At 38.3% G+C, this 25,288-nt stretch overlaps 1 protein-coding gene across 2 annotated transcripts in view; it reads right to left on the reverse strand.

The window, feature by feature from the left end:
- Positions 1-2,757: 2,757 nt before the first annotated feature.
- LOC134311353 (calcium-independent phospholipase A2-gamma-like) overlaps positions 2,758-25,288 on the reverse strand; it is a 39,586-nt gene continuing 17,055 nt past the window's right edge. Inside the window, exons 9-10 of one of the 2 annotated variants that reach the window (XM_062992994.1) lie at positions 7,699-7,894; positions 2,758-3,726 (exon numbers count right to left, since the gene is read on the reverse strand). In XM_062992994.1, the coding sequence (XP_062849064.1) occupies positions 3,452-3,726; positions 7,699-7,894 (471 nt within the window). In that variant the 3' untranslated portion in view covers positions 2,758-3,451. Of the gene's footprint in view, positions 3,727-7,698; positions 7,895-17,556; positions 17,980-25,288 lie in introns of those variants that run through there. The other variant, XM_062993002.1, reaches the window with a different exon arrangement.

A 25,288-nucleotide genomic window follows, 5' to 3' on the forward strand; every position in this document is an offset into this window, starting at 1 on the left:
AGATTAATTCAGAATAACTGGGCAGATAAACCAAAAATAGAAGAGTTTCAATCAGACTGATAGGAGAGGCATTAATACAGTCTATCCCCTCAAGAATAGAGTCAGTTCTGCTCTAGGACTTGCAGTAATTAAACTCAGTTTTGTTGTTTCCCTGCTCTGAAGACACAATTTTTAATAAAATTCCAACAATTTACCACACAATACATTGACACTTCAATCCCAAAGAGACAGCAGAATAGAGTTGCAGTGAATCCAAAGTTCTTGTACACAGGACAGCTAGGTGAAAGATAAAAACCTTCAAACATCCTAAAATACTATGGGTCACCCTTTTTTGGTGAACGTAAATGTATAACACATAGTGCTGACTCATTAAATACAAAGCATCACTGTGTGCTGCTTTAAGATGTACAAAAATGTAGTCAGCTTCTGTTTATTGAAGTGCTTACATCATGTGGCATCAATAATAAGAGCCACAATGTTAGACCTTTCTAGACCTTTCTATTAGAAGATCTTTATTCCATGAGTCAATTGCACTAACAAATCTACCAAATGGTTCCCAAAATCTTAGCGTAAAGTCTGCATGCATACCCTCAAATAAACATACAGGAAGTAAAATATTGGTATACAACAATTAACTGTTTATGCACAAAATAGAAGAGGTTTGAGGTTTTTCTGGTTGTGTAAAATGCTGGCCCCATGTCAGTCACTGAGAAAATGGCCTGATTAAACATGATCATTGAGCTCAAACTAACATGAAGCAAACCAGTGTCACCCAGTTAACATTTTGCATAACCTTCTTTAAGTAGGCTACATATTGGTATACAAAAAGAAGGTAGAAATTTCTGTTTGTTCTAATCCAGGCAAATTTGAATAGTTCAATATTGGCTATACTATTTCTGATCCTGGTTTACTAGCCTTTGTTGAGTTGATGATACTGATGTGGTGCAGTACACTGCTGGTATAGTGCAGTCTTACATACCAGCAAAATACTGCAGTGGAATTACTGCAGCAAATTAATTAGACAACCTGTAACAAGCACTGGCCAGCAGATTTTTATGTATCAGTCAGCACTATTCATAATGCATTTTTACACAGGTTTAATAAGGAATAATTAAACACCTTCGGGAAGAATTTCTCATACCAATGGGCCCATAATCAGTGCCTAATCTCACAAATGCTTTTCTTTTGGAACTGGCACAAATTCTCACCAACCTACCAAACCTTGCAAAAAGCAGTTATATTCAAAAGGAGGGTCGACTCCTTATTACTGTCCATGGTTTTAAAATGAGAGAATCAACAAGCTCATGGTCAGGTGTTCATGTACTTTGGCCATACAGTCCATGTTATGCTCACAGGGACAGTAGTGATTCAATTTTAAGTAAAACGGGAAAGCCAAAAATTAAAAATAAGGAAATCTACTCACTTGAATCATTTAAATAATAAAAAAAGAAAGCTACTAATACCTGGTATTTAAATAAAAAATGGGAAATCTATTAATGACTTAAATAGTTTAAATCATAAATGGCAAACCTACTCATCACCTGAATCAAAAAATTGGAAATCTAATAATGACAATCATTTGAATAGAAAAATAGGAAATCCAATGAAATCACCTAAATCCTTTGAATTTTAAATGTGTAATCTATTACTCACTAAAATCATTCATTTATGAATGAAAAATCAGTGCAGAGCTGCTGGTCTGACTGCTAGCTGTATGTAGTGTATTAAACCCTGTTTGTGTGTATGTTTGTTAATAATTTATTCATAAAAGAAAAACAATACAGACATTTTGTCTCATACCCCAATATTAAGGTTAATTATTAATGCATAATTTTAGAAACTGCTTTGCAAACTTATGCCAAGTTTACACTACATGACTTTCAAGTCGTCAGATCACTGTACAGTTCACACTACACGACTAGATCTCTTGTAATCAGGAGTCTTTTCAGTCGTTGGGGTTTTCACACTACACAACTGATCGGCGATAGGGGGTCACACACTACACAATCTATCACCATCGCCGACGCAGGCGAGTCTGTCTGTTCTCCCAAACTATGTTTCGTCACAAAAACACACGCGAGAAGTGACGAGGGGTTTAGTGATACCATAAGTGAGTTGTTTGTGCGCTGATGTGCAGAGTAAAATCAAGGAGAAAAAATAAATGAATCCGAGTGGATTTGGCTACGTGACGAGCATGGATTGTCTGTTCTGTAGTGAGTTGGAGGTAAATAAATATTTTTTGCAATGCAGCATTGGTATTGTGTTTTGTCAAGAACGATAAGGTTAGAAATACTGTAAAACGTGTGTGTGTGCTGATGTATTCTGATAGAAACTATATTACGCCCCTGTCCCACGTTTTTACAATTCCTACCCTGGGTTTCCCCTCACCCCATATTCTGCGTTCTCATTGGCTGTAGTTCAACATAGCACTCGCTGCCACTCGCATGACTGATCCAGATATTTAGCATGCTAGATATTTTTCTTGAGTGGGCAAGTGCTCGGCGAGCCGCACGAATCGAGTCATTGAACAGTTCACACATAGCGACCGAGAGCCGAGCTTCGATCCCCGAGCAAACGGCGAGTTGCTTCCGAGCTGCCACATCTAGCGGCGACCAGTCGGCGAGCAAAAATCAGGGCAAAAATCGTGTATTTGTTTGAAATATGCTCTGAATATAATGTTTATATTTATGTAACTTTTATATATCACTGCCAAACATGCATTTTAAACACCACATTCAATAAAACATTAAACCTTAACAAATTGATGCAAAATGCTGTACCGTGTTGGATATTTTAATATTTTTGTCAGTAAATGGCAACTACTTTTGTCAGTAAATGGCAATTAGTAATTGAGTCCCCAACAAAGACATCTTTTTAAAAAGTGGTAAGGCACTTCTTAGCCAAACATAATACTTTTGATCATTTATAAAATTATTTTTTAAATAAAATGATCATTAAACTGGTCAATTTGTACATACAGCTTACACATTTGTTGTTCTAACTAAATAGTATAAAGTGCTATAATACTATATATTTTTAATGCAAAAGTAATCATTGTTATGTATCACTACTATTCTTTGACTACATCAATGTGAAATTATTTATTGTTTGCTGCTATTGCAAGGGCATTTATGCTAGTCAATATTAAGAGGAAATAACTGGATATGTATAAGTGATCCATAAAATGTATTCTAGCTCTAGCAAGAATTCTAGTACTTCTCAATAGGTGTTTTTTAAACACAAATACACTACTTCTGTAAGGCAGCTGCTACAAAATGCACCAATATTTACATGAGTGAGTGACATGACCAGAAAGATTTCCACAAAGATTTCAACACCGTACTCAGGAAATTACTTCATTATTTAGCTTAATCATGTAACCCCTACTTATCAGTGAATTGTGTGAATCATTTGATAAATAAATGGTTAGGATCATTCATCTACACTTCATCTAGAGCTTTGAAATAGCTGGCAGGTCAGCATACATGTGTGATTTAAGGCTGAACCATTCGACTAGCCTCTGAGCCGAGCTCTTCTCCTGTGTGAGTCTGAGAACGGCTCGCTTCAGCTTCTCCTCATTGCGCTCTAGGTACTGCCCTCCCTCTGCCTGCAGCTGGTCCAGTTTCTCACTGCGGCTCTCGTCCAGAGCCACATCCTCGCTCATGAAAGGGTTGAAGCGGAAGTACGTGTGGGGAGGCAGCAGGCCGTCCAGCATGGTGTGCACTTCTAAAGAATGAAAGGTTGCCAGAAAACAGACATGAAGGAAATGTTAGCGAGTGGAACGGTTGATTCAACAGTTCATTACACAAAGGCATTGCATGAAATCTAAAATGTAATGTAATCAGGGAGCCAATCTATGGCTGGGCTTTAGCCTCCTCTTCCAGACACAGATATAGCAATAGTCATAACATCTAAAATGTAATATAAGCCAAATATTTTTAATGGTTGTTCTTTTTTATTCTATTCACACTTTTTTCCTACCAATCTAGTTGTGTCAAATTACCCAGTTATAGCTCCTCCACCGGTGCAGACCCCTATCTAGATAGACAGACACTACTTTGAATAAACCATAGCTATTTTTTTTACATTTTTGTATTTTCACTATGCCAGTGCCAGTAATTCTGGAGCTGACATTGCATGTAATTCCTCCTTATTTTACTTATGGAATATGATTAAAAGCATTTATTTCAGTAGTTATTTTAAATCTCTAAAGATAAAAACCCTTCTTCTATTTCACACCCTATGTTTCGGGTCAGCAATCCCATTATAGAACAACCATTCATGACATTGTCATGATTTAACCTGTAAGCCACCAGTCTGGTCTAAAGGGTATTACTGCTCAGTCATGTGCTCAGCAAGGTTCCCAAAGGACGTAAGCAGAAGCTAATAAATGATATTTAACAGCATTCGAGTACAAAAAATTGGGTACATTTCAATGAAAATGTAAAAGGCTAGATTAAAGGCTTTGAACACGTACCAAGGCCGTAGCCATGGATTACACATTGGGGGTACCAAATCTATTGGGGAGCACCTGCCATTCTAAAATATTTGAATATTTAGTAACATATGATCTAAACTTAGGTTTTATTTAATTGTTTTTACATTTTACAATAATGGCGATTAAGGACTAATAAAGTACAAACAGAAATCTATGCGTTATTATATGAAGCCAAGTGCAGCTCTTGTGACGACGGTTTAGGAAACTGTTATTTTTATTTATGTACAAATACATTTATGTGGGCAGCAGATCACATCTGATCTGACTGGCAATTATTATATCAAGAAACACTGACTCATCTCTTGTACTAATGTATCCATCTATCATCTGACTAGTACTTATTTTTCTACTGCTCTCAACTTACTTTTCTTTTTCTGAGGCTGCCAAAAAACAACTGGCAAATGTCACTACAGCCCTTTTTTTCTCATAATGACTATCTGTGATTGAAAGCTGACTCCTTGCACTTTAATCAAACAATTATTAATAAGTATGTACACCTACAGAAAATACTATACTAATATGCAAAAAATAAATAAAGCTACTACTGTCTACTACATGTTACTTGCTACAAGGATTAATGATGATTGAGACTTCACAGGGGGTTTCTAACAAATATAACTTAAAATCATTAACATTAGCTGATTATGCCTGTGACTGTTGTTGGTCACTGCGTGAATGTGTGATTAACCAACTTTCCAGATACCTTAGCTAAGATAGCTAAGATTAGGGATGGTGGATTGATTAGCACTCACAAATCCCATTTTCACCAAAAATCTGTTTCTATTTATACTGGGAATACTGCTTTAATTAGTGCATCCTTCATTCTGGATCTCATAAATTCGACAATATGATTTGAAAGCATATTATTTTTGCACTGTAAAAAATTATACAGTACATAAATATGAATAAACATACATCGATCAGCCATAACATTAAAACCACCTCCTTGTTTCTACACACACTGTCCATGTTACTAGCTCCACTTACCATATAGAAGCACTTTGTACTTCTACAATTACTGACTGTAGTCCATCTGTTTCTCTACATACTTATTTAGCCTGCTTTCACTCTGTTCTTCAATGGTCAGGACTCTCCCAGGACCACTACAGAGCAAGTATTATTTGGGTGGTGGGTCATTCTCAACACCTCACTATCACTGCTGGACTGAGAATAGTCCACCAACCAAATATATCCAGCCAACAGCGCCGTGTGCAGCGTTGTGTGACCACTGATGAAGATCTAGAAGATGACCAACTCAAACAGCAGCAATAGACGAGCGATCGTCTCTGACTTTACATCTACAAGGTGGACCAACTAGGTAGGAGTGTCTAATAGAGTGGACAGTGAGTGGACACGGTATTTCAAAACTCCAGCAGCGCTGCTGTGTCTGATCCACTCATACCAGCACAACACACACTAACACACCACCACCATGTCATTGCCACTGCAGTACTGAGAATGATCCACCACCTAAATAATACCTGCTCTGAGGTGGTCCTGACCATGGAAGAACAGGGTGAAAGCAGGCTAAAAAAGCATGTAAAGAAATAGATGGACTACAGTTAGTATTTGTAGAACTACAAAGTGCTTCTATATGGTAAGTGGAGCTGATAAAATGGACAGTGAGTGTAGAAACAAGGAGGTGGTTTTAATGTTATGGCTGATCAGTGTATCTCTGTGTGTTTACTGCTGTATGAAATCAAGCTTGAAAGCTGAAGGAGAAAATCCAGGCTAAAAGATTGTTAATCCCAGATTTATGACTCTCATATATCACTCACGTGTATCAGCCATATTTAATCCCCCCAAAAATCCCTAAAGAAGGCATGGAATTTCATGAACACTTTAATCATTTACTAAACAATAAATATGTTCACCTGTATAATGCTTATTTTAAAGTAAATACAAACCAATGTAGCAAATAAACTACCCACCAAAACAACAAAAGCTTGCTGAAAGTGGTAAGATACACGGCTTGACCTGTGCATGTAAAGCATGAGTAACTGTACATTTGTAATCCTGAGCTTAATTTTCTAAGACGTTATGTCCTCTTTATTTGACCTATATTAGTAATGAATGTTCCTGACAGTGGTCCTACTTAATGCCCCAGACGGTACCCTATGGCATGATATGCTTTTAAATCTGTGATCCCACATTTACGTGACCTGTGACCTGTACTAGACCTGTACTTTACCGTCCCTAAGTACCCAAGCTAAATTCGGTTACCCTTCTTGACCAAGGGCCAATGCCTCTTCTATTGCATGGTACCACACAGTATGACAGGGTACATATCTAAATATAGAACATTCCATAATTTACCTAATGTTCTATTGTTCATTTCTGATTGCACAAGGGTACTCGGGGAGGGCGGCACGGTGGCTCAGTGGGTAGCACTGTCGCCTCACAGCTAATTTGGTTTTGATTCCCAGGTGGAGCAGTCCGGATCCTTTCTAAATGGAGTTTGCATGTTCTTCCCGTGTCTGTGTGGGTTTCCTCCGGGAGCTCCGATTTCCACCCACAGTCCAAAGACATGCAAGTGAGGTGAATTGGAGATACAAAATTGCTTGTGACTGTGTTTGACATTAAACTTGTGAACTGAATAAATAAATAAATCTTGTGTAGCCAGTAACTACCTGTTCTGTCATGAATGTAACCAAAGAGTGTAAAACATGGTGAGGGTGTAACAACATTCTCCACAAGCTGCTGAGAGCAAACCAAGCCACGGTAACTGTGAACAATAGTAATGGCAACAAGAAGATGATTTTTAGTTTGCCCTGCTGTGGTTGTTGCGGTGTTTAATTTTCTGTAGCTCTGTTCAAGCTTTTTTTCTCACTGCACTTCTTTAATAAAGTCTTTAATAAATTTTAAATAAGCCACTTTATTGTCTCAATCTAGTGGTGATTCTATTTGACCAGTCAACTGTGTGCATTGATTCTTACTCCACCCATTCAGCCCACATCGGTTCACTTAGTCCTTGTACAAGAAGTGTGACTGGTACTTAAGTAAGGTGCAGGTCACTTGGCAATAAAAACAACCACTAATTGTGGGATTACGGATAGGGGTGCAATAGTCCCTACAAAGCCTTAGATTATTGACAAGCTGTAATTCTATTTACATTATTCACATACTTTAATGATCATCCCTAAAAGTGGCATATAAAAGAACACAAACAGGCATTTAGACACATTTCTGTTTAAACTTACCCTCTGTGTCTGTAGCACTGCTGATAACATGAGTCAGTTTGGTCTTCAGGCTTGTATAAGTGGTGGTGTTCTTGCTGGTGGTCTCAAAACGACCTGTGCCCAGAGAGACCACACACTGCAGAGGAGTGTCAGGCCACAGACACTGGCATTCATGGATGGCCAAAGCCGTTGGATTATTTATCAGCAAGCCCCCATCCTAAAAAGAGTACATGTAGTAAGTTTTTTTTTTTTATCCCAACCTCTTTTCATTATAACACAGTATATCTTAGTTATAACAATAGAAATACACAGACACATTTAATTGCGCAAACCTGATTTCTAGAAAAGTTGGGACATTTTGTAAAATGCATTAAAAAGAAGAATTTGGGATTTGTTCATTCTCTTGAAAATTTATTTTGCTGATGTAAGTTCAAAGAAAGGATTTTTAATGGGTTTACTGACCAACTTAATTGCATTTTGTAATATAACAAATGTAGAAATTTTGGGATGCATGCAACAAACTCAAAAAAGTTACATGTGTACCACTGTCTTCTATCACCTTTCCTATTAATTACAGTTTTTAATAATTTTGGAACGGTGAATACTAATTGATGCAGTTTTGCAAGTGGAATTTTTGCCCATTCTTAAGTGGATACAAAACTTCAAATGTTTAACGGTTTGCTGGCACCACTATCTAATGTCTTTGGCCCAGGAAACTCGGCTACATGTTTGTATGTTGATGTACAGCTTTCTCTTTGTGTGGCAGAGTTTCAGATTAAATTACTTAATGCAGTAGCAAGTTGTGCTAAGTGACAACAGATTTCCGAAGTACTCCTGAGTCCATGTGGCTATATTTTAATATGATTTAGGTTAAGAATTTTGCAGGACATTTATGTCTTTTCCAAAAACAGATTATTTTCTTATAATAGAATATAATGTGTTTTATATATAGAATCATGATCAAATTACAAAGTTATCAACTAACATTGTATTCTGCATTGTTTTTGAACAATAAATTAAACTCTAGAATTACACCAGATAACTGTAAAAGAGGAGTAAATAATCAGTTGGCATTTTGAACAAGCATGCAGCTGGAGTCTGGGGTAGAAACAGAGGGTGGCTATGAGGGTTTTAGGGTGACTTGAAATAGTGAGGTGGGGCCCTCATTAGTGCTGCAAAGGCCAGAGGCATGGGCCCCTTGATTTCACAGCTTTGTCAGGACTGTGAACTTCTGTGTTTTTGAAAGAGCAGGGGAGGAGAGGGTCTGGCCTCTAGGGTGTCTGCCTCATATTTATGCCCCATCGTCAATTCTCATCTCTCCAGACTGGGCATTATGACTTATCTTGCCATTCTAAGATCAATGATTCCCTGGAAGGGGGTTTGGCATAGATGAAGGCTGAGGAGTGTATACAGAACAGCAGCATTTTAATCACCACAACTGGGAGATTCAGTGCTGCAAGGTTTTTCAGAAAAGGAGAGAGAGAGACAGAATTTAAAAAATGGGGGTGTGATAGCATTAGGGTATAGACAATAACAAGCTGTAACCCCCTATGGCCTCACAAACCAACTGGACTGTTAAAAAAGGCTAAACTATTATTTGGGTAGTAGGTTTGTTATAAAATAAAAATCCTAAAAGCCTGATAATTCAATAAGAAGACAAAGCAATGATGAGTTCTGCTTATTATGTAGCATTTTATATTAGCAATATGTTTTAGTACTATGGCAATAAAATTTAATGAAGGCATTTTAGCAAAACTATGTATTATATTAAAGAAAATCAGCATTTAAGGATGGTAATACATCAAAGATTGAATGATGTACTAAAAACCTCCCAAAAATACAGTTGTAATCAAACTGAATCAACCCCCATTGCAAATCAGTTTTATTAGTAAACTTTACAAATGTTCAGTTGTTTGCAATAAATCAATCAAACTGGAACTATTTAAATAGCTCAACACAACTAATGTAGCAAGTAATTACTTCAAATTCAACACAAAATGCCACTTTTTATAATTACTGCAGTCTCTTCATGACCACTCATATCTTTAGTACTTTATTAGTGCACCTTTTTGCTTTTATGACCCACTCATCATGGGTAAAGGCCTCCAGTTTACTAATAATCTTGGGTTTGCGTGATGCAACCACCAACTTGAAATCAAGGCTTCAAGTCAGACAACTGTGATGGCCACTCCAGAATCTTACAGAACTTCTTCTGAAACCAAGCTCTGGTGGACTTTGAGGTAAGCTTAAAATTATTGTCCTATTTGAAGGACAAATTACGCCCAAGCTTCAGCTTTCACTGGAATTATTAGGGGTGAATCCAACAAATCCTTGATAGTCTGATAATGTCTCTCAGTCACAGAATATCAATCATAAGTTAACAATAAGTTTAATGCAGTGATGCAATGCAATAGCAGATACAGTTTAATGCCATTTTTAGAGGTATCTGACAGCCTAACTGAAAATCTTCTTTATTCAGACATTTCAAAAAAATTACAGTAGACCCACAAAATGGCCTTAAACAGACATGCTATTTAGCTTGTTCTCAAGGATGCAAAATTACTTTCTCAGCAACCACAACTCTCAGAGAAAATGATGAGTAAGCATCTATCGCTCAACTTGTAATTATGCGCCAGTGTGTTTTCGGACTACAAGAAAACAGCAATTTGCCAGATCAAAAATGGCTTTCACACTAATGGGAAATCACAGGGGTAAAAATAATGCTGTTGCTATGCAGTTCTGCAACTTCTTTATTACAAAGAACCTATCACTGCTCATACAAATGCATAAACTACAGCTTTTATATTCTGCATAACAGGTCAAAGCATGATATAGAATTATTAAGAAATGGAACCGATCTAGCTAGCTAGATGGTTAACAATGCAGTTACACGGCCACTCAGGCGGCGCAGCGGTAAAGTACGCTAGCGCACCAGAGTTGGGGTTTCGAATACATCGTAACGAATCTCAGCTCTGCCTTTCCGACTGGGCGGCAGCATGAACAACGATTGGCTGTTGTTCAGGGTTAGAGGGTAAAAAAAAAAAAGTCGGAGCATAGGTCCTCATAACTGGTGCAACTGCGGCTCCTGCTGGCTGACTGATGGCGCCTGCACAGGGCTGAGTAATAATGCTGATGGGGGTGTGGCCCTCTGTACACAGTGCCCGTCAGTGTATGAACTCGACTCATGCAGGTGAAAAATGCAGTCTGTACTGACTGTACGTGCTGGAGGGGGCGTATATCAGTTGAGAGGCGTCCTCAGTCAGCAGTGAAGGGTCGAATCAGTATAGAGGACGCATTCAGGGTAATTGGACACGACTAGATTAGGGGAGAAAAACCGGGGGAAATAGTGGGGAAAAATAGAAAATGCGCAAAAAACCCCCCAAAAAAAAACACAATGCACTTACACACCCTGGACAAAGATTTTAGTTGTCCCGTCCAGTTATGTATGTATGTAGATGTCGGACTGGCTGATAGCACTGCTGGGGATTCAAACCCTGGATCCCAATTGTAGAGGTTAGCATAATTTACCACTGTGGCACCTGAGTGCCCCCCTGTTGCTAATATTAATCTATATAAATACAATAAATGTAAAAAATGCTAAATGCTCAAGTGCTTTCCCTTTACCGTAAACGCAAACTACATGCAACAAAACACACACAGACAAAATCATCTGTCTTTGCTACCCAAGAAATATGATTGATTATATATAAAAAAACAAAAAAAAAACATCATAAATCAGAAATGTTGAATTAAGCTCAAACCCTTGCAGTATGAATGTATGCATTATTTGGTTTTACAGCTTTCTAAACACTGCTTGGTATCAGCTGGAAAGCTGGCTGAGATTTGCTGCACTTTTTATACAAAAGTAGCATAAAACATACAAATGCATGCTAATGAGATTAGAATCCAAAGACAAACATCATCAAGAGTTAAATGAGCTTGTGAGAGAAAGAGAGAAGACAGGAGATAAACAAGGATGTTGGCAGAGCTCAAAGACCAACCAGTGGGCATCACGGCTCTTGGCTCATTTAAGGCCTTTGCTAACTCGCCTGTGGAGATCCATAATTGGACAGCTGCCATGTTCTCACACTGGAGACGTCACAAAAGGAGGCATATTTACCTGCACAGTGAAAGCCAAGTCAAGTCATGGGAGAAAAAGAGAAAGGGTTTTTTGTCTAAGATGTTCAATATGCAGCACATGGCAGGTTGAAGGTCACTATCAGGATTTAGAATGCTAATGCCACTGTCTCTGAAATGACAATTGCAACCAGACTACTGTGGCACACACAATCAGATTGTTTTATGTGGTTTAGTGTGCATAGTGGATAACAGGCACAATGAAATCTGGCTGCTTGTGTTTTGGCGACAGTTGCTGAAATACTGTTTGTCCATGTCCTGTGCATGTGAGTGATTAAAAAAATTAAAAATCAAGACAATTATTCGCAGCCGAGCTATCAACAAAAAACAACTTCAGTATTTAAATACTAGTATCTAGCAATGTAGATGCTCATTATAGTTTTACAACCCCAGATCAGAAAATGTTGGGACAGCATGGAAAATGCAAATAATAAAAAAAGTTTCTTACATTTACTTTGACTTTTATTTTATTGCAGACAGTATGAACCCAAGACATGTCATGTTTTGTCTGACCAACTTCATTTCATTTGTTATTATAGATCCATTCCTGCAGTTTAGGCGTGCAACACAGGGATGGAGGCATGGAGGAATTTAGGGTCTTTTAAGTGTTGTGACAAGAAATAGCAACACTGAAGTGATGAATGCTTCACCATCCTAACCTTTTTAGGAATGTTTAGCAGGCATGAAATGCAGTAATTGATGTATGTGGAAATAAAATGAAACATGAAATATCCTGGGTTCATACGGAATACCGAGGCAGCCAAGGAGTGCTGTACCTGGTTCAAATTAGCCACCCTGCTGTAAGGTGGAGACCTAACCCTCCAAAGTTGGAGCTACACCAATCAGCCATAACATTAAAACCACCTCCTTGTTTCTACACTCACTGTCCATTTTATCAGTTCCACTTACCATAAATAAGCACTCTGTAGTTCTACAATTACAGACTGTAGTCCATCTGTTTCTCTGCATGCTTTGTTAGCCCCCTTTCATGCTGTTCTTCAATGTTCAGGACTCTCCCAGGACCACCACAGAACAGGTATTATTTAGGTGGAGGATCATTCTCAGCCCTGCAGTGGCACTGACATGGTGGTGGTGTGTTAGTGTGTGTTGTGCTGATATGAGTGGATCAGACACAGCAGCGCTGATGGAGTTTTTAAACACCTCACTGTCACTGCTGGACTGAGAATAGTCCACCAACCAAAAATATCCAGTCCTGTGACCACTGATGAAGGTCTAGAAGATGACCAACTCAAACAGCAGCAATAGATGAGAGATCATCTCTGACTTTACATCTACAAATTCTCACAAGACTTTGAAGTAGGCAGGAGGGAATTTGTGCCCATTCAATCGAAAGAGCATTTGTATGGCTGGGCCAAGAAAGCCTCAACTGATGTTCCACTTCATTCCAAAGCTGTTAAGTGGAACTGAGGTCAGGGCTCTGTGTAGGTCACTGAAGTTTCTTTAATCCGAGTTTTTTTTTCCATGTCCTAATAGACCTTGCTAAAACAGGAAAGGGTGTTCCCTAAACTGTTGCTGCAAGGTTGGATAGATATAACTTTCATTATAGATAATTTATTTATACACTCCATATAACTGTGAGCAGTGGATGTTAGCATTTTATGTGGACAATGGGCTTACTGATGGACCATACTTAACAGTAGTGTAGAGGTCCTCTCTTTCTTAGCCCCACCAGTCAGCACTGAGGGCATTTTAGGCCATAAAGCTGTAATGTTAACAGCAATTAGTGGATGGACTCACTGCTTCAAGCCTGTTGAGGAATAAGGACTTGTTGGCAAGCAGTAATAGTATAAGTCAAGAAGACTGGAGTATTTATCAGATATCATTTACATACTTACTGAGAGCTTCATTAGACATGATTTACACAGGTACAGGAGTTTTAGTCGTCTCTGATGATCCAAAGCTTCTCACAGTTAAGGAAAGGAAATAAAACCAAGTAGGGAGTAATGAAACATGCACCCAGGGAAAATTCAATACTGACTATCTGATTTTTGCTGTCTGCCAAAGAGTTAATAAAATAAAACATAACAAGCACCTCCTCCCTGCAGCTGTTCAATTCTAGATAACACAGTCTTATATGTTGTGTTGAGATGCTTTTACAAATCTCAGTAAGATAGCACACAGTAAAAACATGCTAAACATACTGTATGTTTGTCAAGCTGTCTTTCTTATTTTTGTTCCACAATCATCACTGGCAGTGTTAACATGCAAAGGTTTTCACTAATCCAACTGAATTCATTGTGATTATAGATTAAGACTGCGGTGTTTATATGTACACTCCACTCAACAATCTGATAAAATCCCTGTTTACATGCACGTTGCAAGTAAAGTACCACTTGGTGTACACATTACCATGACAAACAAGCATCTTGTGAGTCTAGTCAGAGTAAGAGGAGCAGCAGTATATTATTTAAGTTTTTAGTTGGTGTGTTGGTTTATTTAATTGCTTTTAAATGGTGGTAAACACAGAGCTGTTTTAGCATCCAGGCTCTTAACTTTGTAATACGCTGATTTTAGAAACTTAGATCGGTTTTTAATTTGCTCTACTGTCCGTGTGAACCCACTGTCCTTCATTGGCTTAAATACTTGTCTAAACAACTTGATACTGCTTGCTTTACAGCTGTCCATCCTGCTAACTATTTTCAAGTGTTTTTAAGTTCGCAGCATAAACGTAGTCTCTTCTGCAGACCAGTTTTTCACTCCTGCCAAGTTGAATTTTGTAAACTTAAGCTATGACGCAAATGTAAGTGCACAGAACCTCTTTAAACTTTCCAATTCTATTTAATACATTAAATAAATGCCCACCTCATTCAATTGCATAGAAATTGTATTTGAAATGGCCTCAATCGAACTAGTCTATTCGGATTGAGGTGTATACATGGGCAAACACCGATCAGCCATAACATTAAAACCACCTCCTTGATTCTACACTCACTGTCCATTTTACCAGCTCCACTTACCATATAGAAGCACTTTGTAGTTCTACAATTACTGACTGTAGTCCATCTGTTTCTCTACATACTGTACCTTTTTAGCCTGCTTTCACACTGTTCTTCAATGGTCAGGACCCCCCACAGGACCACCACAGAGTAGGTATTATTTGGGTGATGGATCATCCTCAGCACTGCAGTGACACTGACATGGTGGTGGTGTGTTAATGTGTGTTGTGCTGGTATGAGTGGATCAGACACAGCAATGCTGCTGGAGTTTTTAAATACCGTGTCCACTCACTGTCCACTCTATTAGACACTTCTACCTAGATGGTCCACCTTGTAGATGTAAAGTAGATGTAAATTGCTGCTGTTTGAGTTGGTCATCTTCTAGACCTTCATTAGTGGTCACAGGACGCTGCCCACAGCGCACTGTTGGCTGGATATTTTTGGTTGGTGGACTATTCTCAGTCCAGCAGTGACAGTGAGGTGTTTAAAAACTCCATCAGCATTGCTGTGTCTTATACACTCATACCAGCACAACACACACTAACACACCACCACCATGTCAGTGTCACTGCAGAGCTGAGAATGATCCACCACCCAAATAATACCTACTCTGTAGTGGTCCTGGGAGAGTCCTGACCATTGAAGAACAGCATGAAAGGGGGCTAACAAAGCATGTAGAGAAACAGATGGACTACAGTCAGTTATTGTAGAACTACAAAGTGCTTCTATATGGTAAGTGGAGCTGATAAAATGGACAGTGAGCGTAGAAACAAGGAGGTGGTTTTAATGTTATGGCTACATTTAACTTTACATTTAATGATCCACAACATTAGCATTAACTCACCAAAGCAGAGTTGCTGAACCAGCATTCTGGTAGTCAGTGCTAACACAAGTAAAAATGTTACATTTATAACAGTACAATACCACTGCAATACTGGCATAATATGATGAGCAGAAGGTTAATTCATTAGGAAAGTGACATTTGATGTTAAATGATTAGAGTCATCTTGTGCCTTACAGAGTTTAAACTAAGCATCAAGGGCTCTAATGCACAATAATGGGAAACAACAAACTAGTGATAGTTCCAAAGTTCTTTACTTGCTGACTGTAAAAGAGCATTGTGGTACCAATTTAATTCTGTACTACAGAATGTTCAATACACTTTGGAAAAACTTTTAAACCTTGTTATTGTTACTTCAATATCCAGTCAAGATCTTTCACATCCCATTACTAGCTGTTTAGTTCTTGAGTAAATGCACAGTTGTGAAGTATAAAAACAGGCTTTGTTAATGACAATGAGTTGCCTTGATGAGTTGTGGTTTTGCTTCGACTAACACTCTGTAACTCTACCAAAGCAATCGCTGCTGTTGTGTTTGTGCAGAAGAGGATCAATAATTGGTTTATTTCTTGACACAAATGAACAAAAACAGCCTAATTTCAGTTTCTGCTCATATATGAATAGACTTAATTGTTGGACTTTTTTGTAACATTCCTACTACTATTGGTATTTCAATTATTTTCTTTTTTGTCACACGAATGTCATTTTAACCATTAGTTTTACTTTTATTTCTTTCAGCAGCTTTCATATTTAGGGGTTGCCATAGTGAATTATTCTAGTACGCATACCAGGTTTTGCAGTTTTTACGCTGGATGCTATTCCTGATGCAACCCTCCTTTTATCCGGGCTTAAAACCAACAGCTTACTGATGGCTAGCCTGTTTTGCCAATCCACACTCAGACATAGCCAATCATCTATATTTAGATGCCTGACTGGCCGACAGCACCACTAAGATTCGAACCCTGGATCTCAGCGGTAGTGGGCTAGCGTGCTTTACCACTGTATCACTTGAGTGCATTTTTCTTGCTATTTTCATTAAGTATTGTTACAATTACTGGTACACATAAATGGCTTTTAGTGTTATACAAAAGCTCTTCCAAATGCAATACACTTACACTGTTGAACCCTGTACTACTGAAACCATTAACAATGTGAGGGCAAACATCTACAATAGATTATTATATACTTTGGTATTCCACCAAAACCATCTCCACTTCCTAAACTTGCTTTTACTTTCCTGTGGTGCAATCAAGCAATGGCTAATATTAAGAATAAACACATCTTCATATAGTTGGCCATCAATTCAAACAAAATTAAGATCCCCCATCCCCCGCTATCCACATCAGCAACCAAAGAACTAACATAAAACCTTTGGTATGATGGACAACCATGACTCGCACTTGATTGCTTGGGGCAGAAGGTCATAATGCCACATTATACAATTACCCTGACTTGTTCCCCAAAATGACCTATGACCCAAGAAGGCAGAGCCTTCAAATGAGCTTGAAGTTGTCATCATAAAGAGTAAAACAAAAAGGTCCCATCTGGACAAGTCAGGCCTCACTCACCCTTAGGCTAAAAACAGGAAATAAAGCTTGAGCATGGAAGACTAAACCATGCAAATAAACATGCATACATGCTTCAACTCGATATGAAACCTCTTGAAGATACTTGTCTTTGGGGGGCAATTTGGAGTAAGCACTGTTTTTAATTGCAGGCGTGCAGACTCTGATACAGATTTATTGTAGACTAGCAAATTAGCCATTAAATTTAGTTGAATTTGCACCACATCATCCTTCAAAAGTAAATTAAACTGCCAATCCAAATTTCCTTGGAGATTCATGCACTGCAAATGTCGGTAATTATCAAATGTGGCTTAAATAAAACAATACGAATGCAGGCAGGAAACTATAATATAATATAATATAAAAAATATAATATGGTCTCATATAGCTTTTTATGCCCACTTTGTCTGTAAAAAAATGCACCAGCTGTGTTATAAACATTTTCACTGTGCCTTTAGGCAGTCAATACAATACACAGACTTTTGTAATCCCAAGTGGCCTCCCAGCCCACAATAATTTTACTGGCAAAAACAAAGCCTAAATTTGTTCTAATATTTTTAAATTGTTAGAAAGATATAAACACAAAATGTTACTACTGTCCTTACAATCCATTATATTCAGTTAATAAACACAAGGCAATGGTGTGGTAGTCTTGTGGGTAGAGCTTTGGGCTAGCAACTTAAAGGTTGAGAGTTTGAATCCCAGCTCTGCCATGCAGCCACTGTTGGGTCCTTGAGCAAGGCCCTTAACCCTCTCTGCTCGTACGATGGCTGACCCTGCGCTCTGACCCCAGCTTCAAAACAAGCTGGGATATGGGAAGAAAGAATTTTGTTGTACTGTATGTCTGTATAAATATACAGTATATATATATAAGACAAAGGCATACTCCTTCAAAAATGTTAATGCAGTAACAGCTAATTTTAGACACACTTTAGGCAATTAAAAAACAGAATCAATCATTAATTTGCATGTATATATCAATGTGTGGATTCTCACACATCTTAGTTTATATAAATGCTAATGACGCAGTAAAGAACATAAAGGGTCTTATTTTAGATCACCTATAATGAACTATACAGTTGATGGGAAGCAAATTTAGACTGTTTTTTTAACACAAAAAATTATACTTTTTTCATTTTAATTTTGACTAAGTCAGAAGTGAGAAGACCCTTGAGTTACCCTGATAAGTGTCAAATATTAATTATATCTGATTGGATTTGGTGTGAGTTCTTTGGATACATCATACTTCACGGCCGTGAAAATCGTGTCACGGACCGTGAAATGAGCCATTTCCTAAGTAATATGCAATTTGCTGTAAAAATTCAACATTTATGGTTTGTGTTCAGCGATTTAAAGTTTTTTATTCGTATAGCATTCAAGTGCCTCACTGTACTAGTTAATTTGCACTATGAGGTGGTCCTAGCAATCCTACGGCAATTTAGTTAGCAATCGGTTAGACAAAATGTCTAGGTGTGGAAGTCTAAAGCAGCTACAAACACTAGTCAGGTACTTGATTTTGTAAAACTCCCAACCAATTCTGTGGACGCAGAGGAGGTGTGTCAAAACACGGACAAGTATTTTCGTCTTTGAGACGGAGCATGAAGGCTCACACTGTTTCTGGAGGTTCACATTCACCCGTTAAGGTAAGCTGTTCTATCATGCAATTAATGAGTGTAATTTAATTGCCGTGAAATGTGACACTTCACTTTAAAAATCCGTAAAATCTGTGATTTATGAAAAATGAAAAATTAAGCAAATTTTCATTTTATTATTAGTATTACAGTAAATGGGTATGGGTAAGTATGTGTAAGTACAATTTCTATGACATAAGTGTGTACAACACCCTTTTTTTTTTCCCAAAATTACAAACCCAAAAAATATTGATTTATTATAAACCTCTGCACATTTATAGGACAATTACTATTTATTTGCTCAGCTTAACATATTGGACTGAAACATAAAATGTAATACATAAAAACAGTTTATACCACATTTAGTTTTATCTAAAATTCAGTATATAAATAGAAATTATATATAGAAATGAGCAGAAATTATTTAATTTGTTTTTGTATTGTGTGTTTATAATTACATTATTATACAGAAAAATATATAAAATCCCTACGAGTGCTGCACAGTCAGCACAAAAGAGAATAAAATTGTTAAATCCCACTTATTTGTATGGCAATAAATCCTTAGCTATAACAGACAGTGCATTTATCTCTTCTTCCTCAATCTTATTCCACAACATCAGATCAGATTTTTACACTACATTAAACTATTTAGTTGTAGTTGTTCACACTGCTGTACTTTGTAATCAGTTACAGCTCTACTAAGGCTAACAACAATCAGACCGAACTATTGTGTATTCTTGACATTAAGATGACCTGTCAAAATGAGCACAGATCTAATTTTAGCACCAACGATCAACTGCTTTTCAAAGCAGCCATGTCCCCAGAGTTTAGCGTTCAAGAAATATCTAGAGTAAAACACAGTGCCAGCTTGGCGATGGCAGAAATCGCCCACCAAATCAAACAACAGCCAAGCACTAAGACAGCTTTCCATCCCTCCTGCCCCACAACGAATCAATCTCGCATCGCCACAGACACCAACCTGTTACTGTACATGTCTGATTTCTAAATTATGCACACATTGTGACAGTAGAGCCTTTGGGAGCTGAGGTGATGGCTTCAGTTTTTTACTCAGTTTGTCCTTTCTTTAAGACACTTTTTTAAATTCTGCATGAAGTGTCTTTCAGCTGTGAGAGGGTGGAAACAAACAGCCTAAGAGGCTTCATTCCAGCATGCTGCCCAGACGGAGTCCATGGCAACTGCTGTAAAGATGCCAGGCTTGGGCATTCAGCACCAACTTCCTCCCTTTGGGTCTGGCACGGTATAAAGCTGGCATATGTAAATGAATTGAAATTGTTTGCGAAGATGACAACTTGCAAGTGTCTGTGTTCAAAAGGTTCAAACATTTTTCCCTTCTAACATATATTACAGGTTTGTATGCTCGGGTAAACTTGTGTGGTCTATTGCGTGTTTACTAGCTGACAATTAATCATACCAACAGTGACAACATGTCTAATGGACTTTAAGTTATGACATGGGTACTAACCACTAGACAAAAGGCTTATTGTGGTATAACTGGATGGAAATGTTCTCTGGAAAACACTGCTCTGTGGGCGTCCTTGGAAAAAAATGGCACCATGACACCATCTAAAGCACACCCCTACATCAGAGCCTTTACTGTGCTAAAGATCACCCTGATGCTTTTTAACAGTGATACACACTATAGCTCTGCAATTATGCACTGTTTTTAGGAAGAAAGATTTGCTGGGAAGAATGAGACACTGAATATCATCTAACATGACAGTCTGAGACACTCTGTGCATGAGTTAGCTATTTGGAGGAAAAAGACAAAGAAGACAGGTCAAAGCAATTACTGGAAGACGTCATTTATAATGGTCTGATAACTGGGTCTGGAATGAAAATGTCAAGAATGACACAAATGCCGTAAATGTGATGACAATACTCTATTAATAACATTTCTTTAGTTAGTGCAGCATGGTACCACTTAGTTTTAAATTTGTGATCCATGTTATCATTGTTTCCACTCCCAAGTGGTCTGTGATCAACCCAGGTACCAATCTGAAATTTGGTTAAACCACTGAAGAAGTATTTTGGTGGAGGGTAGAAGATGGATCCTTCTTCTATCCCTCTTACATTTGGGAAGTGGGCAAGTTGGCAAGTCTAGAATGGCAATGGGCATAAAAGTGATGGTCAAATTGTCAAGGATATGGAAAAACATTTATTTTCACCAAGCTATGATTGATAAGCCTTGGTCTAGCTAGAGGTCATATTGATGTAAAGCCTGGGCATTAAGAAAGATGCATTTAGGCTTATAAAAATAAGTGCATCCGAAAGCTGAAAATCTAATGAAAGAAGATGATGATCACTGAGAAAGTTTACAACATGGCCAGAACAGAAAAGAACCTGCTGAATCAGGCTTAAAGGCAGTGTTATGACAGGACTTGGAAAAGATGGACTGCTACAGGGAACACAAGACAGAGGGTCACTAAAGTTTCTACACGCCTGATCATATCTGCTGAATTCGACACATGTACCATAAGTAACCACCATCAGCCCAAAACTTAATACATCCCTGATCGTGACAAAGGTGAGTACATGCTGGAGTGGTGCAGCTACCTATTACATTAACCCACCACAGCTCCAATCACCAAGGTTTAAATCCAATAATGCATTTACAGTTTGTGTGAAGTTTGACATGGTCCCTGTTTCTGCAGGGATTTTCCCCAGGTACGCTGAATTCCTCCCAACAAGTCCCCAGGTAGGTTTAGTTGTGAATTTGTCGCCAAGGTTTTTTTTTTAAGAAAAAAGGAATTATTGAAGTTCAATAAAAATGAATAAATGAATACTGTACTGTAAAAATCTAAAATGGTATACATGTTAACATTAGACGTTTATTAGGCAAAAAAGCAAGAATCTGCAAATGTATTAGTGAAACTGCTTTACAAACTGGTCAAAAATTCAACAAAGAATTGGTCAAGTAAAAGTCAGGTTCTTTGAATACATAGAAAATAAAAACGTATTCCACGTTTTTAAATGCTAAGTTCATGTGTGTAATGAGTATATGTGAAATGCTGCACAGGGAGGAAATTCCTGCTCTAATGGGAACATCACCAATTCTCTTTCATTCCTCTGCAGCAGTCCCACTTGCTCTAATTAAGTACAGAGTTCGACTGTGCCACCTGCTCCATGATGTTTCAATCCAAGATCAAGATACAGTAAAGGAGTAAAAATAGCTAAGCTTTTTTAGTCAGTCAGAAAAGAAATGTAAAACCTAGCAGGGTCCCAATTCTGTAAAAATGACTTGTATGTGGGAGTAAAAGCACTTTTATATTAGCGTCTTTTATACTCCCACATTCACGCACAAGCTTTAATCTTGTGGAAGAAAAACGTTAATTTATACTAGAAGCATTAATGCATAATCAATTGATACTTAGAACATGTAGATATGCTTAGGGCATGATTTTGAAAAATTTTGATTTACACTTCAAGTATTAATACATAATCAGTTGATTAAATTAACATTTTTCTCCCACAATCTCTACTCACACAACATGTCACATCTTTTGCTATGCTGGTACTAAAGTGCTGTTTGTCAAGGACAATCTTTAACAACTACAAACATGTGACATGAGCAGGCAGGCAGCTTTCACTCTCTGTCCTATAATGTACTAGAGCTAGTGCTGGTGATTGGGCTTAAGTGCTCTGTTGTTTCTGGTTAATTTATGATGGATGTCTGCCTGCCTCTTCCTGTCTTTTGCAATCATGTCTCAGACAGTTTTTTGCAGGTGCTGACAATGCAATATTTTTTACTGGCATCAAGAACAGTAAACAGAAGATGCTTTTTCATGTCCATAATCGACCAGTTTAGGCTGTGCACTTGCACTGCCTTCATAATAGTATCAAAAACGTTGTACAGATTTATTTTATCTAATATACAGTGCATCACAAAAGTGAGTACACCCCTCACATTTCTGCAAATATTTCATTATATCTTTTCATGGGACAACACTATAGACATGAAACTTGGATATAACTTAGAGTAGTCAGTGTACAGCTTGTATAGCAGTGTAGATTTACTGTCTTCTGAAAATAACTCAACACACAGCCATTAATGTCTAAATAGCTGGCAACATAAGTGAGTACACCCCACAGTGAACATGTCCAAATTGTGCCCAAATGTGTCGTTGTCCCTCCCTGGTGTCATGTGTCAAGGTCCCAGGTGTAAATGGGGAGCAGGGCTGTTAAATTTGGTGTTTTGGGTACAATTCTCTCATACTGGCCACTGGATATTCAACATGGCACCTCATGGCAAAAAACTCTCTGAGGATGTGAGAAATAGAATTGTTGCTCTCCACAAAGATGGCCTGGGCTATAAGAAGATTGCTAACACCCTGAAACTGAGCTACAGCATGGTGGCCAAGGTCATACAGCGCTTTTCCAGGACAGGTTCCACTCGGAACAGGCTTCGCCAGGGTCGACCAAAGAAGTTGAGTCCACGTGTTCGACGTCATATCCAGAGTTTGGCTTTAAAAAATAGACACATGAGTGCTGCCAGCATTGCTGCAGAGGTTGAAGACGTGGGAGGTCAGCCTGTCAGTGCTCAGACCATACGCCGCACACTGCATCAACTCGGTCTGCATGGTCGTCATCCCAGAAGGAAGCTGACGCACAAGAAAGCCCGCAAACAGTTCGCTGAAGACAAGCAGTCCAAGAACATGGATTACTGGAATGCCCTGTGGTCTGACGAGACCAAGATAAACTTGTTTGGCTCAGATGGTGTCCAGCATGTGTGGCGGCGCCCTGGTGAGAAGTACCAAGACAACTGTATCTTGCCTACAGTCAAGCATAATGGTGGTAGCATCATGGTCTTGGGCTGCATGAGTGTTGCTGGCACTGGGGAGCTGCAGTTCATTGAGGGAAACATGAATTCCAACATGTACTGTGACATTCTGAAACAGAGCATGATCCCCTCCCTTCGAAAACTGGGCCTCATGGCAGTTTTCCAACAGGACAACGACCCCAAACACAACCTCCAAGATGACAACTGCCTTGCTGAGGAAGCTGAAGGTAAAGGTGATGGACTAAACCCAATTGAGCACCTGTGGCGCATCCTCAAGTGGAAGGTGGAGGAGTTCAAGGTGTCTAACATCCACCAGCTCCGTGATGTCATCATGGAGGAGTGGAAGAGGATTCCAGTAGCAACCTGTGCAGCTCTGGTGAACTCCATGCCCAGGAGGGTTAAGGCAGTGCTGGATAATAATGGTGGTCACACAAAATATTGACACTTTGGGCACAATTTGGACATGTTCACTGTGGGGTGTACTCACTTATGTTGCCAGCCATTTAGACATTAATGGCTGTGTGTTGAGTTATTTTCAGAAGACAGTAAATCTACACTGCTATACAAGTTGTACACTGACTACTCTAAGTTATATCCAAGTTTTATTTCTATAGTGTTGTCCCATAAAAAGATATAATAAAATATTTGCAGAAATGTGAGGGGTGTACTCACTTTTGTGATACACTGTAGGTGCAAATTAGCAACATATTTACACTTTAACTGTTTTTATTTAATCGTCCAAATATTCATCAAAATAAATGACTCATAAGAATTTGAAAGCTTGAGTTTAATGAAATAAATGAATAAAAATGTCATCCTACAAGAAACTTGTTTGTAGCCCACAAATGAAGACACTGCAGCTTTGAGTTTAAGGCATTTTAATGTAAGGACCCAAAAGCCTGCATGTTCTCTTTTACTGAATGTGTTGGGCAGAAGAGCATGTATGAAAATTAATTAAATGAACAAGTGGCTCTGCATAATAACATTTAAATATCACTGCCATCAAAAAATGCATTTTTGGGGTGCTCGTTTTTGCTATCAACCGGCCATGTGTGTACACGAATGGCTGTGTCTTGAGGGAGAAAATGGCGAAATGGGTTCCTCATTGCAACTGTGGCAGCTTCTGGCTGGTTGAGCTACCTGCATGAGATATGGTTGCTTTACAGATATGTGACTCTCTGTATGTGATGCTGCTCTCTATAAGACCTCACGCATGTCAGAAAGGGTGCGTGATAGTCTGTGGCTCTCTTTGGTCAGAGTGAGAGTCTGCAGAAGCAGAGGAAGTAATAAATGAGAAATTGGTTATGACTAAATTGGGAAAAAAAATTGGGAAATGCAAAAAAAAAAAAAAATTAGGTGCTTTCGGTGCTTTATTTCAGTGCTTCCTTAATCCCAAATGAAACATTTGCATCAGAGTGAGGACCAACAGTAATTGTGATATTCTTTTACTTCCACATTTTCGAATCAAAAACTGAGCATGCTACAGCTACAGACTTCTTTGTTCGCCAAGTAGTTAAGATGTAGAAAATAAAATGCTGCCACCTAGTGTTAAAATTGTATCATTACTTGTATTTAAGGTGATACTAATACCAGTGAAATCGACTGAATTTTAGCACCCATTTAGTGCTGAATGAATAAATGATTCGTTTTGACTGCTCTTGTTAGGGGTCTTATTTATCTGGGCT

Source organism: Trichomycterus rosablanca, chromosome 1 (genome assembly GCF_030014385.1).
Source record: "Trichomycterus rosablanca isolate fTriRos1 chromosome 1, fTriRos1.hap1, whole genome shotgun sequence".
In the NCBI taxonomy this organism is placed as follows: domain Eukaryota; kingdom Metazoa; phylum Chordata; class Actinopteri; order Siluriformes; family Trichomycteridae; genus Trichomycterus; species Trichomycterus rosablanca.